The sequence below is a fragment of the Schistocerca serialis genome, chromosome 5 (genome assembly GCF_023864345.2).
Source record: "Schistocerca serialis cubense isolate TAMUIC-IGC-003099 chromosome 5, iqSchSeri2.2, whole genome shotgun sequence".
Taxonomy (NCBI): Eukaryota; Metazoa; Arthropoda; class Insecta; order Orthoptera; family Acrididae; genus Schistocerca; species Schistocerca serialis.
Window position 1 is genome coordinate 481852683 of NC_064642.1, and position 12955 is coordinate 481865637.

Genomic DNA, 12955 nt, shown 5'->3' on the forward strand with positions numbered 1-12955 from the left:
AGGGAAGACGTGCTTCTCATTTACGTTGAGAATGGACATGGTGTTTAAGCCAACTTCCTCGTGTATGTAATTTAGTTTGTTTCTGACATTTGGAGACACGAGAGACTTACTAAACAGTATGTATTTACGTGAAGAGTGGGATTTGTAACATGTCTGAAGTTTAAATATACGTTGATATTTGAAGCAAATGAAAAATAGTATATCTACTTCTTTTTATAAGTAGAAAGAGTATTAAGAAATTCCTCTACCTAGCAGCATACTTTGGAGAAGAGGAGAAAGAGTTTGCAGCAGCAGGCTAGCCAGCAAAGAAGGTCGGCCGAGCATCTCAAGTAAGTCATCACGTAAAAGAAGTGGAAGTTTGTGTACCTACTTCACACTTAAATTGTCATCCAAAGTGTTAGAGTACTAAACATTAGAAGAAATGTTGCTGATTGGTTCAATTTGACTCTCCTCATATAGTTCTGCACTTCTGTGATGCCCATATTTTTTCATTCTTCACGTAACCCCATGGGGTCCACTTCCATTATATTGGAGCAGGTAACCACACCCCTATTAAAGTTAAGGGTGTTGTGAAACTCAGCCTTGACTGGGTAGTCACCTAAGGCCTAACATCCCAGAAGCTTAAGTACTTTGTTTGAATTAGGAGTTTCAACTGGAAGTGTTCCATTATGAAGTCCTTCGACACTTTTTATGGACCCAGCAATACCTTCCAATGCCTTGTGAATTTAGACAGGGGAGGCCTTCTCAAAGGTTCTCCCTGTTTGTTTGGTTACAATGAAAGTGTTATGGCACACTAATGCCCTGTTACTGTGATTCTGAGACTTCTTTCCGTGTGGACCGACCGACTGACCGAGCTCTCTTTGGTGAGTGGGAGTAGGTACTACCTCATGGTACAACCTGGAGGTGGAAAATGTTGGATGGAGGGTGTGGGGACTGTATGTTACCGTAGAGTGAGGTTGGGATAATTGCAAGAGTGGAAAATGTGTTGGAAGGATAACTCGTATCTGAGCAGTTCAGAAAAGCTGGTGGTGGAAGGGAGGATCCAGATGGCTTGGGTAGTGAAGCAACCATTGAAATCAAGCATGTTATGTTCAGCTATATGTTGTGCCACAGGGTGGTCTACTTTGTTCTTGGTCACAGTTTGGCAGTAGCCATTCAACCTGGTGGACAGGTGATTGGTAATAATAACAATAAAAAAAGCTGCCTGAATTTGCAATCATGTGTGCAAGAGGTGTGCTTGCTTGTGTGAATGAAGGTTGTGGCCAAAAGCTTTAGTTATGTTTTTTTTTTTTTTTTTTTTTTTTTTTTTTTATTTGTGCCTGTATGCAACTTAACATCTCTTCTTTACAGTAAGCAGAATCTCTCTTTTCCTACATTGTTCACAGTCTTGTTTAATGTGCATTGGGGAGTGTTCCAAACCACAGGCTCTGCTGCCCTGAGGCAAAAACAGCCAGGGTCACTGGGCAATGGTGCCAAGAGCATACAGATGGGGTCAATAAGGAGTAGGTTTGAGTGCTTTTCCCAGATAGGAGCAGATTTAGTCTGAGTAGTGGTTCTGAACATACTACCCCAAATGGTGAGAGATGGGAACATGTAATGCATCAAAGAACATTGTCGAACATGGTCTTTTACTCGTCGAAGTGTTATGGTGTGATGAGGTCTAATGCTGCATGGGCATACTGACCTCCAAATCTTTTAACATGGTACATTCGCCAATCAACATTATTGTCACCCTGTACTTCTTCCCCATTTAGGCCTTTTCATGGATGACTTAAATTTTGTGGATTATAATGCATTATCACATCGAACAACCAATGTGGATGAGTTCTTGATATGAGGATATTCGGCAACTGGACTAGCCTGCCCATTCCTCCGACTTAAACTTTCTTTTTTTTTTAAAAAAAAAGGGGGGGGGGGGCATTCCATCAAGAAAAGGCAGACTGTCAAAGTTTGAGTGCAATGAGTACAAAGTGGTGGGAGAGCACCCCTTAACAAATGGCGATGGCTAAAAGACAGTACCCAATACACAACCTAGCTAAAATGATCTCCTAATCACGAGAGGGCCGAGAGGAGGTTATCCAAGCCACTGGAAGAGGCCTAATAACCTGGAGCTTGTTCCCATGAAGGGAGGAGCAGTGGTGATGCCGAAGTGAAACCACCTGCTGACAGATGGCAACGCAGAGATCATCGGAGGGAATGTAAAAATTAGCGAGCTGAGGTAAGAGGACTGCAGCCCTGGCAGCTGCGTCGGTGGTCTTATTTCCTGTCAGACCGATGTGACAGGAACCCACATTGCAGCATGTCCACAGGCACCAACAACCATCCACCAATTGTCAAATGTGCTGGTGGAGCAATGGAATACCCTACCACGAACTTCTTACCAATCCTATGGCCAGCATGGGAGCGCGATGCAGAGCATGTATTTCTGTCCGTGGTGATCACACACCCTATGAAGAACCACGTCCCACTTTTTGTATAAGTCCACAGGAGCATCACAAACTGCTGTAACTTAAGTGTAATTACTGTCTTTGAATAAAAGTGTCATTTCTGCTTGTCTCATTGGTAATTTCTTTCGATTACCTTCTTTATTATACCATAGCAATCCTCTCTACATATCACCCAAGTTTCATCGAGCTATGTTACTTAACAATGACACATTATGCAAAAGTTATTCTTGTCATTAAGTTTTGCACACCAGTATTTACTGGCCGCCAACAGCTGTGATTGTGGACAATACATCAGAGCAATGAGCAATGTTTATGATATAATTGGTAAACAATGTGGCAAATTTCAAAAATAGAAGATCAATCAAACAACAGCAAAAAGAGAAACTGGTTAGTAAAGGAAGTACTAAATGAGAAACTACTACAAAAATTTTTATTTCTGTTAAAAAAAAAGTATTGAGAAAAAAGTATTAAGAAGTAAAAATAGTATATTCTACTATAAGTTGGAAAACAAAACTAACAATTCAAATGATCTGATAAGCATGGCTTTATTACCTTTGAAATCAAAATCAAATAGACAAAACTTCAAAATTCTGAACAACAGGAAAGGTTTTAATACACTAAAAATTAACTAGAGCCAACAGCCAACATGTGGTACACAACATGCCAAATACATGAGAAATAAGTTTAAAATAAGAGGTATTTGTTTAAATTGATAACAAAGAATTGGATGTCCAAATAATGGAACCACAAAAACACAATATATTAGTAAAAGTATTTTTCTTAATTACAAAGGACAGGCACGACAGAATCAAGATACAACAAGGAAGCTTCTCTATAATTCTTTGCAGAGAATACTCAGTGCCTTCCAAGCTTTTTTAAATGTTAAAGTTGGCAAAGATAGAACAAAGGACACAAACCTGCCCAAAACACAGTAAGACATTGAATTACATTTAAAATCTTGAAATATGAGATTGCTTGCAAGCAGAATCTTAAGGGCATATAAAAGAAAGAAAATCGCTGAAAGAGATGATATACCGTAAAGAAATGGGCTGCATGAGGGGTAAGGGGATAGAAGCAGGAAAAGACAAGATATGGTGCCAAAAGAATTTAGATAAAAGTGACAGTTGATGGACAAACAAAAAGGTGTGTATGTTCACAAAGAGTGGCTGAATGAATCAGTGGAGCATGATGAGTAAAAGAATGACATGGTAAAATTTACAACTTACAGCTGCCTTGCTATAAAACTCATTTCAAATAGTGCAAAAATACACTATTGCTTAAATACACAGCAGTTTTAATAAAAAGCAGTTCAGATCACAATACTTTTTTATTTTTAATTCTGTTAAGCAGGTTTGGTCTATAAAACTATCCTCAGGCCATGTTTCCAGATGACGTGAGGGGCTGATGCATGGGGCTGCTGTGCAGTAGCGACTGGTACATGCCACATACTGTAGACTCATGACAGCACCAGTCAGTACTACAAACCAGATTTATGCATTGGCTCCTCATGTCATGTTGAACTGTGGTCTGAGGATGGTCTTATAGACTGAATCCACTTAACGGAATTAAAAATAAAAAAAAATATCTATTAAAACCTGGACTGCTTTTCAATAAAATATTAATTATGTTTGCAGTTGCTCCACAATGAAGTCAAAAATTATTCTACAGCACTTTTTCACTCTCAAATTGGACTTTTTGGTAGTTCCTCAAAATATGTAATCTGTTAACAATGTACCATTCAATATATCATTACAAGTAGATGGCTATGGACACAACAGTGGCCCCACCCTCTCTATCACTCTTCTTAACAACACAGGTGCTGCAAATCATACTCATTAACAACATCCCTTATTTTTACCTTCATTTATGCTAAATGCAAATGGAGATGTGTACAGCATGTGTGAAATGACATGACATTAACAGCATGATGTGCATGTTCCACACGTACAATGCAGAACCGGCACATATTGAGACATGTACGACAAGTGCGCCCTTCAAATGGAGTGACACGCACATTCCGGATACTAATTACACACCTACATCTTGCCAAACTGGGAATGTGCAGTTTATGAATGGATATTTTGCGTCACATCTTTCAAAAACACTGCCATAAATGCAAGCCCACCTTCATCAGCAATACATTTAAGCAAATTAAATATATCAAATCACCACACTGTTTCAGTTTATTGGTACTTTCAGAATAATAGTGACCACCTTCCTCATTTGTTTAGCCTGTTGTGCAATCAGTTCATTAATGCTGATACTGTGTATGCAACCACTGAAATGAACATTGTCATTCATTGGAGCTTCTTGACTGTTTCTAGCATACAGTGAAAATTTGATGTCCACATGCATGTAGTATGATACCTCTAATTACATCCATACCCAAGTAATCACAGTGAATCTTGCATACTTCTTATCTTGGATCCTTTTATCAGTAGCACAGAGAAAATAAACTTGTGGAAACTCCCACTTTTCAAATGTTTGTAATAGATCATACAGATACAACAGCATATTATGCCGCACACAGGCAACCTTGTTTCAATATATATTTAAAATTTCTCTGCTTCTTGATCAAGTGATTTTATAGTATACCTATTTCACAACTCCAACAATGAATGGGCTATTGATTTTGGGATCTGAAGACATTGTCAAGGCAGAAGATATAATCCCAGTGTCTAATGGCTCATCAGTCATTGAACTGTGAATTGTTCTTGACAAAAGAAGAAAATAACAAAACAAAATAGCAAAACTACACGGATATAAATAACTGAAAAATATAATGTACTAATGAAAAAAGATCAATAGCTTAAATGATGAAAAACAAAACAATACTCAATGACAATGGCCAATAGTACGGTAATATTTTTCACATGGCCAATACTACTACTGTCCATATGGGAAGACTGCTTTCCCACTCCCCATCTCACATCTCTCGCATCACTAATCTGGTGTAACAAACTGTGCCACAACCATACCACTTTACCAGGTATAGGCAAGAGTCATCTCACCATCTTGTCATGACCCAATCTGCGTAGCCCACTTGAACCTGTGAAGTTAGAAAAATGTGTGTTGCGCCACTCGCGCTATGGGCATCTCAATTTGTGCCTAGCCTTAGTATGTATATATAACACTTCTATTTATTTACATAACTGCTCCCTAACGTCATAGTTTACAAACAATGTTATGGGAAGACTATAGAAACAATAAGCTTGTGAACTCCTTTTCACATGAAGAAACTAGGTAAATAATTGTAAAACTGAAAAAGAAACATCTCCAGAACCAAATAGGATCCCTGCCGAAGTAATACAAGCTTTAAATGACAATTACTTGTGTGAAATGTAGAAGTGATTCTTGAAAGGAAGGGCCCTTGCATCATGGAAGAATGCTAAGGTAGTGATTACCAATAAAAGGCAAGACAAGAGGATCCAATTATACCAACACCCTACAGACCAATCTGTCTTCTGAATGTTCTGGTAAGTTATTGGAAAATCAATAACACAAAAGATTGCAAGATCACAGACTGCTACATGGGATGAACTCTCAACAGTACAGGTATAGAAGCAGCAAGTCAACTGAAGACCCAATTAATAAGGCAGTGTCACTAGCAACAGATAATCATTCTATGTACGCTCTAGTAGTGATGACTGATATAACTGGTGCTTTCGATAACCTTTGGTGGCTGTCTTTCTTTGGGAGCTGGAGTGTCCTAATGTGCTGTACAACATCCTTAGAGACTACCACCTCAGGAGATGTGCACCGCTGATATGCCCAGGACAGGAATTGATGAAGAACATAACAAAACGCATTCCACAGGTATTAGTGTGAAGCCCAGAGTTTTGGGTGCAAAATTGGAGCCCATATAACAGAAGTTTTACATGACAGTGGTAATGTAAGCAGACTGGTAACATTTGCATATGACTTGTTGTTCATCATAAGTGCTGAGTCCAGAAATATTGTAGAAAACAAATGTAATGCAGCACTCCATGACCTTAAAGGATAGTACTTGGAGGATGGTGTTGAAGTGTCAAACCGTCACACCCACCTCCCAAAACTTTGTATCTCATGCTGAAAGGGAATCTAGCAAGAAATCCTAAAATAAAATTAACTGATGTAATGATTAGAAAAAGAGTAGTAACGAGATTAATTTTGCACATCATATAGAGAAGGCAGGCAGAAAAAGCACACACCTGATGCACAAAATCATAGCTACTGCACATGGGCTATTTCAGCTTTCCTTGAAAACAATCAGAGTAACCACCAGTATATACTAGCATCAGTTGCAGGATATGTTGCGAGCATTTGAGCTCATCGATTGCACCTTGTGATGCCAGCTGCATCAGTCAGAAGATTTCAACGAGGATTATTAATAAGATTAATGGGTGCCTACTTCATTACCTCAAATGATGCACTGTTAGCAATTCTAGAAATATGCCCACTGGACTTACAAATCAGAAAAACGAGAACATTTAAATTTCTCCATGACATCATGGAGAGGCTAAAAATGAGAGATATTCAGCCATCTTGCAGAATTAAACATTACCTGGCTGGTCATGACCCTTATGCTACGTATCTGCACAAAATAAAAAGACAGTTTAATTATAGTTGCACCTGTGGCAGTATGGGCACTCCAGAACACACACTGTGGGACTGTGTGCTCTTCGAAGACAAAGTAACTAACGGTTCTCAGGCATTAAGGATGCTGGATCCCAAAGCAGCACTGAGGAATGAGTCAATTTGATGCACCTTGGATGATATTGCAGCTGGAGTATTCAGGAAGGCCAAGGAAAACTTCACGAAGCACTCAACCGCACAACAACATGCAGCCATCCCAGCTATTATGGATTACTTTACATATGGAGAGAAGGCAAACGAGGTCTGTGACCACTGAATGAAACAGTTTTCGAAGAATTTGTATTGCAATGGCGCAAGTGATCATGAAAGTGTGTATTCTAAGATGTTACAGTGGAAATGCTGCACTATGCACAAGGAATCCCGCAGACAATGGCTGTTGACCGAGGTAGTATGAGGCAGTGGAAACAAATGTCAACAGTTTAGATGACCCTAATAAATAACATAAACAGAACTGAATCTTTCGCACTAACTGTAGTATTAGTAGCTGGGTAATTGGTTATGGAGTTTCTGTTGTAGCTGTGAAATAGTAGTAACTAGTTGCTGTACTAGTAGTAGCAACAGGAGTGGTAACTTCTTTTTTTTTTTAATTAGCATTTCTGGGCCAAAATGTATATAAGTACTAGGAATAAATAATTAATACATACAATTATTAACATCCACAAAAAATTTTACTCCTTGATAATGGGCTGCAATTGTAAAAAATAAATAAATAAAATAAAATCTGGAAAATTTGTACATATTCATGTACAGTTTTGTGTAATATATTACACAGTGAATGGCATTAGTGACATATTCCACACTGTTTTACGGTGTGAGGCATTTGAGTTTTTTGGAAAAAAAAAAATCTTTAAAATAAAAGGATTACAGAAGCTGAAACTGCAGCCCATGTAAGTCAGCATATCCCTTAACTTTTTTACCTTGCTAATAAATAACCCTACATGTTTATCACACAAAAGACTTGCTAATCCATTTCATCCACATATATAGGTCAAAAGCAGTGCCAACCACAAAATATTTCTCATGCAACACAACAGCAAACGAAACAACGCTGACATCATGCAATATGTAATATGTGAATGTAGGCATTTGAAGATGAATACTGGTACTCCAAAAGGCTCAGGGCTTATATACAAATGAAATTTCACAATTGGCACATTTGTCATCATTTGTTATTAATGCAGTAAACATAATGAATATGATGTTGATTATTAATAATAATAATATTAATTGGTATACCAAGTAATAACAGTTATATGCAGAGCACTAGAAGCACATAAAGCTAAACACGAAATTATAGTACCGCCTACACTTATATGGAATGTTACCTGGATACTGGTCTGGATCAGGCTGAGAAAGTACAAGAGCATTTCTATGCAGGGCTTCTAGACGCAGTTCTTCTGCTATATAAAATCCACTACCAGCCTTGCTTTGTGGAACAGGGTGCAAATGGGTTGGAGTCCCTGGATACATATGAAAACTAGGCAGAACCACTGAAGAAACTGAAGTGTTTGAATTCAAACTCAGACCACTGCTGTTTAAGCTGCTGTTTTCCCCACCCGATGCAGGATAAAAATATGTTGTTCCTCCAACATTTTCCTGCAATGGCAATACAATGAAATTCCATAAAGCTCTTATTACAAAACTGTAAATGATCAGTTAAGAATCACACACAAAAAAACTACTCACTATACAAAACACAAAACAGCACTACACTAAGTGGCAAAGGGAACTTTTTAACTTGCACCAAGTGTGTCGACATGACACGGTAGTAAAGGGATTACATTTATTGTGAACAATAACAGTAACAAACAGCTTCCATATGTACTGTAACATCTCACATCTAAACCATATATTTATTGGACTATAATGAGAAGTTATGCCCTGTTCAAAAAATAAGCAACAAGAGCTGTCACAGACAAACATCATCTCACAGCCTGGTACATTGATACACTGCGGAACAGTAACACAATTGATAATTTTCAATGGATTAACATTCTGGTTTGGGCATTTATTCAGTCAGTATAGCAAGTATTGATGCATGCACAGAAGGCATCTGTGTCAAGCCCCTGTGACAATGTAGTGTCAGTGTGCTGGACATCTGTTCAATTGAGACTAAGAGGTGCTTCCAAAATATAACAACAATGAACACATGCAGATGATCAGGTGTGGCTTCCTATTAACATCAAGCAACATTATGGCTGCTGAGAGAGGTTAACTCAATTTGAGAATTTTCTCCACAAGTCACCAACAGCATCATTAACTGTCTCTCATCCAGAGGCACTGACTTATAAAAAATATTTGGGGTGGGGGGCATACTGGGGGTCTTGCCCTGGGAAATTTTCTAAATTTTAGATGAAAAATAGTGAGTTCTAAAGTTTTTTTAAGCATTTTAGAGTCATATGATCAACATTAGAACCCCGAAAACTGGCTCTCGATAACTCGACACTCCGGGAACTCAACAAGCCTCACACATTTTTTGGCTTTGAAAAAAGAAACAAGACATAAACACACATGATATTTTCGTAAAAAGCTAATTTAATTTACAGTAATGATCATGCTTATAGACTATTATAGAACAGTGAAATATATAGCTCTGAAAAGACTTAAATTATATTTAAATAAATCCTAAACTATCATTAAAAGAATAAAACATAAAATATTGCTGTCACACAGTAATAGCACTTTCATTAATAAGTGAAATAGCTAATTTAAGCTTACTCTGAATAAGGCTCAGGGTTCATTAAATAAAAACAATATCTCAAAGTTAATGCTTTAATATAGTTAATACAGTATGCCTAATACTTTCAATCAAAAGTATATAAATAGCGGGTTTTAATTGGTTTTTACACCCTAAAAATACTTAAGAATTTGAAAATAACTAATACAGTAAGATACTAATACCAGTACTAAACTAGTACAAATATTTTGAACCTGAAAATTTAACATTATGTTTGTATTTAATTCTCTATTTTATAAATATTTTTAATATTCTTCTAAATGCCATTATTAGGGCTAGAGTGTCTTTAGAAAGACACAACTGTCGACTGCCCGACTGGATTACTGAATATGAAGTCACTGATGACTGGTCAGATATCCAATTCATCCAAAACATCTTGGTGGGCATGAAGATCAGCCAAGTTATTCTATCACTTCTGTACCATTGTTGATCGGAGATACGAATTCAGACGTCTAAGGGTGCTAAATGACCATTCTGCTGTTGCTGTCGTGATTGGAACTACTTGGAGAAGCTTAATGCACTTGACTACTTCACATAACATTTCCCCAACTGCAGGCTCTTGTGTTATGTACTTGCTTACATCACGCAAGTTTTTTAAGATCAGTTGTTTTTTATTAGCGATATCGGCTAACATATTCAAGTGTAAGTGCAGTCTCTCAAAGTCTACGTCATTTTTGAAAAACTCAGTTGATTTTCCCAAGTTTACTAAAAGCAAGCACTCTTCTTCAACTGTAATGACCTGTGTGAGTCCAACCTCTCAGTAATGCAAGACTGCACCGTTTTACAAACTTCAATGTAAATAGCTTTATAGTTTTTAGCTTTGTAGTATCTCTTTGGGGTTTTATAAGTGTGCAGTGAACTGGCTTCATTGTTTTCATACTTCTTTGGTATACTTTGATTCCGAGGAAGCGAAGGATCATCAACTTGTAAAGGTTTTTCTTTTAAACACAATTCCCAAAAGTCTTCAAAACTATCATGCCTTCCATTCAATATACAAATCAAGCCCACATATATTTTTTCCAGATCAGCAACACTTTCATTGACATCTTCTACTGGGTTCACTGCATGGCAGTAAAGACATAAAAAGAATTGTCTTGAATTGTAATACTGACTCAAGGTAGCCAGCCTGAACATTTGTAACCTGCATCTGTTTTGTCCTCTGCAGAAAATCTCAAGAGCCAAACGGCCTTTCTTCATATCACTAACTTTTCATTCATTTGGGAGGCCACACTTCAGTTAGTGATAGACTTAGTTTCAGAACACCTTTTTATGGGTAAACGTATTTTCATGAGGATGGAATTTTTCCAAAGCCTTTTTCCAGTTAGAAAACCCAATGGAAGTAAATGCATAATCTTTTTTTGAAGCAAATTGTAATAGATTTTTAGCATCTGCCTCTTTGCAGGTTTTGCAAAAAACTTTTTCGGTAGGTGCTTCATATTCTATCCATGTATATTTGATCAACCAAGACTTCTGAAATGATCTTCCCTTACTGGATTGTCCAGGCTTCGGCTGTGAACGGTTCTCACCCAAAGATGACGAAACTGATGATGCAATGATTGTTGGAGATTGACTTGCAGTATCATCAACTTCCAAGCATGCCTTTTTGGTAACCAATTTATCCATTGCAAACTTAATTCACAATACACTGAGAGACTAAGGTAAACGAATAAAAATATAGTCATATAAAATAGTCCACTAGTCACTAAAGTTGGAAGACTAAAAATGTCTGCAACATGCACTGAACGAAACTATCCAAACAGAATGACTGCGACAGCAGGGTGGGCTTTATATAGCTGTGGCGTCGTAATGTCTCAAAGCGTCAAGGCGACGCGAGGCGGAGGGTTCCAAGTGCTTCTGCTCCAATCCTTTTGATGTTGCTGCAGCTGCAGCGCTGGCCTGCTGGCACCAGGCTTTACACGAAGGTTTGCGCACCAGAACAAATTCTAAGTGTGCCTGCAGCACCGTAACACTATCATGATTCACACCACTTTTTTCAGTTAACCTGCTTACTATTGTAATAATTATTTGTTTTAACTCATTACTGAATGTATTTTGAAAGGTAATTACCATCAAACAAGGGAAATAAAAAATCCCAACATAATTTTGTGATTTTACAAAGCATACAACTAATAATTTTCTTAAATTTTTGAGGGGGCTCGGGCCCCCTCAAGCCCCATGGAGTCAGTGCCTGTGCTCTCATCCAGTGATGAAAACAAGCAAATCTATGTGGGCACCAGAAATGACAAGACTTGCTTTACCGGTTGAGCCATTTTGGATAGTGGGGATAATGTGTGTTCTCATACTACTGGTTTCCGATTTTGGCATCACATGCTGTTGCTAATCTTCCATAATAACAAAAAACAGGAACAGCAGCCCCTTACTGAGGCACTGAGTGCACAATACATATATCAACAAACATCATCATGTACAGAATAGGCATGTCAATCACAGTGGCCACTGCCTCCCTGTAAATTAACTTTGCATAAAACTGTAGTAAGTTAGTGGACACATGATTGTTGACACTGGGGGACATACTTGGCTGATAAAATCACTGTTCATCACACACATTTGTTTCTCTACAACTGAAGTCAGTGTACACCTGTTTCCATGAGGTATCATTACACTGGACATGACCTGGATGGCACTAAGCAAGCAAAATCACTCAGTGCTACACAATACTCATGATCTCTTAGTACGGCACATCACTATGGCTGCTAATATCAATAACAGTTCTTTTAAGGACCAAAGGACCTAGATATTTTAGACCCAGAACTAGAATCTTACAGATCAACACGGAGAGCATTAACAGATCTAAATGCCAATATTCACACAGCTCTGCCTATAAAATAATAATAAAGTGATTGCTCTCCAAGAAATGCATGCAACTCAAGACAAGGGGTAAAACAAATGTTTGAGTTCCTCTACGCAAGTTACCATCCAGCCTACAGGATATGTATGCAATACAATAGTGCTTGCCTTCTTAACCTGTAACGAAATGCAAGAAGTTGTTATAAAAAACCTGGATAGTTACTTACTGTAAACATCGACAATCCTCCAGCAGTTCAACGGCCATCTCAAGTTCTCACACACATATCCACCCAGCTATTTACATGGGATTTCAACAGCCAGAATGAGC

General features: G+C 37.9%; 1 protein-coding gene across 2 annotated transcripts in view; it reads right to left on the bottom strand.

Annotated features, from left to right (window-relative positions):
• LOC126481314 (PAN2-PAN3 deadenylation complex subunit PAN3) overlaps nt 1-12955 on the bottom strand; it is a 144023-nt gene that overhangs the window by 109107 nt on the left and 21961 nt on the right. For both annotated transcript variants that reach the window (XM_050104975.1, XM_050104974.1), the window contains exon 5: nt 8408-8678. In XM_050104975.1, the coding sequence (XP_049960932.1) occupies nt 8408-8678 (271 nt within the window). The remainder of the gene's footprint in view (nt 1-8407; nt 8679-12955) is intronic.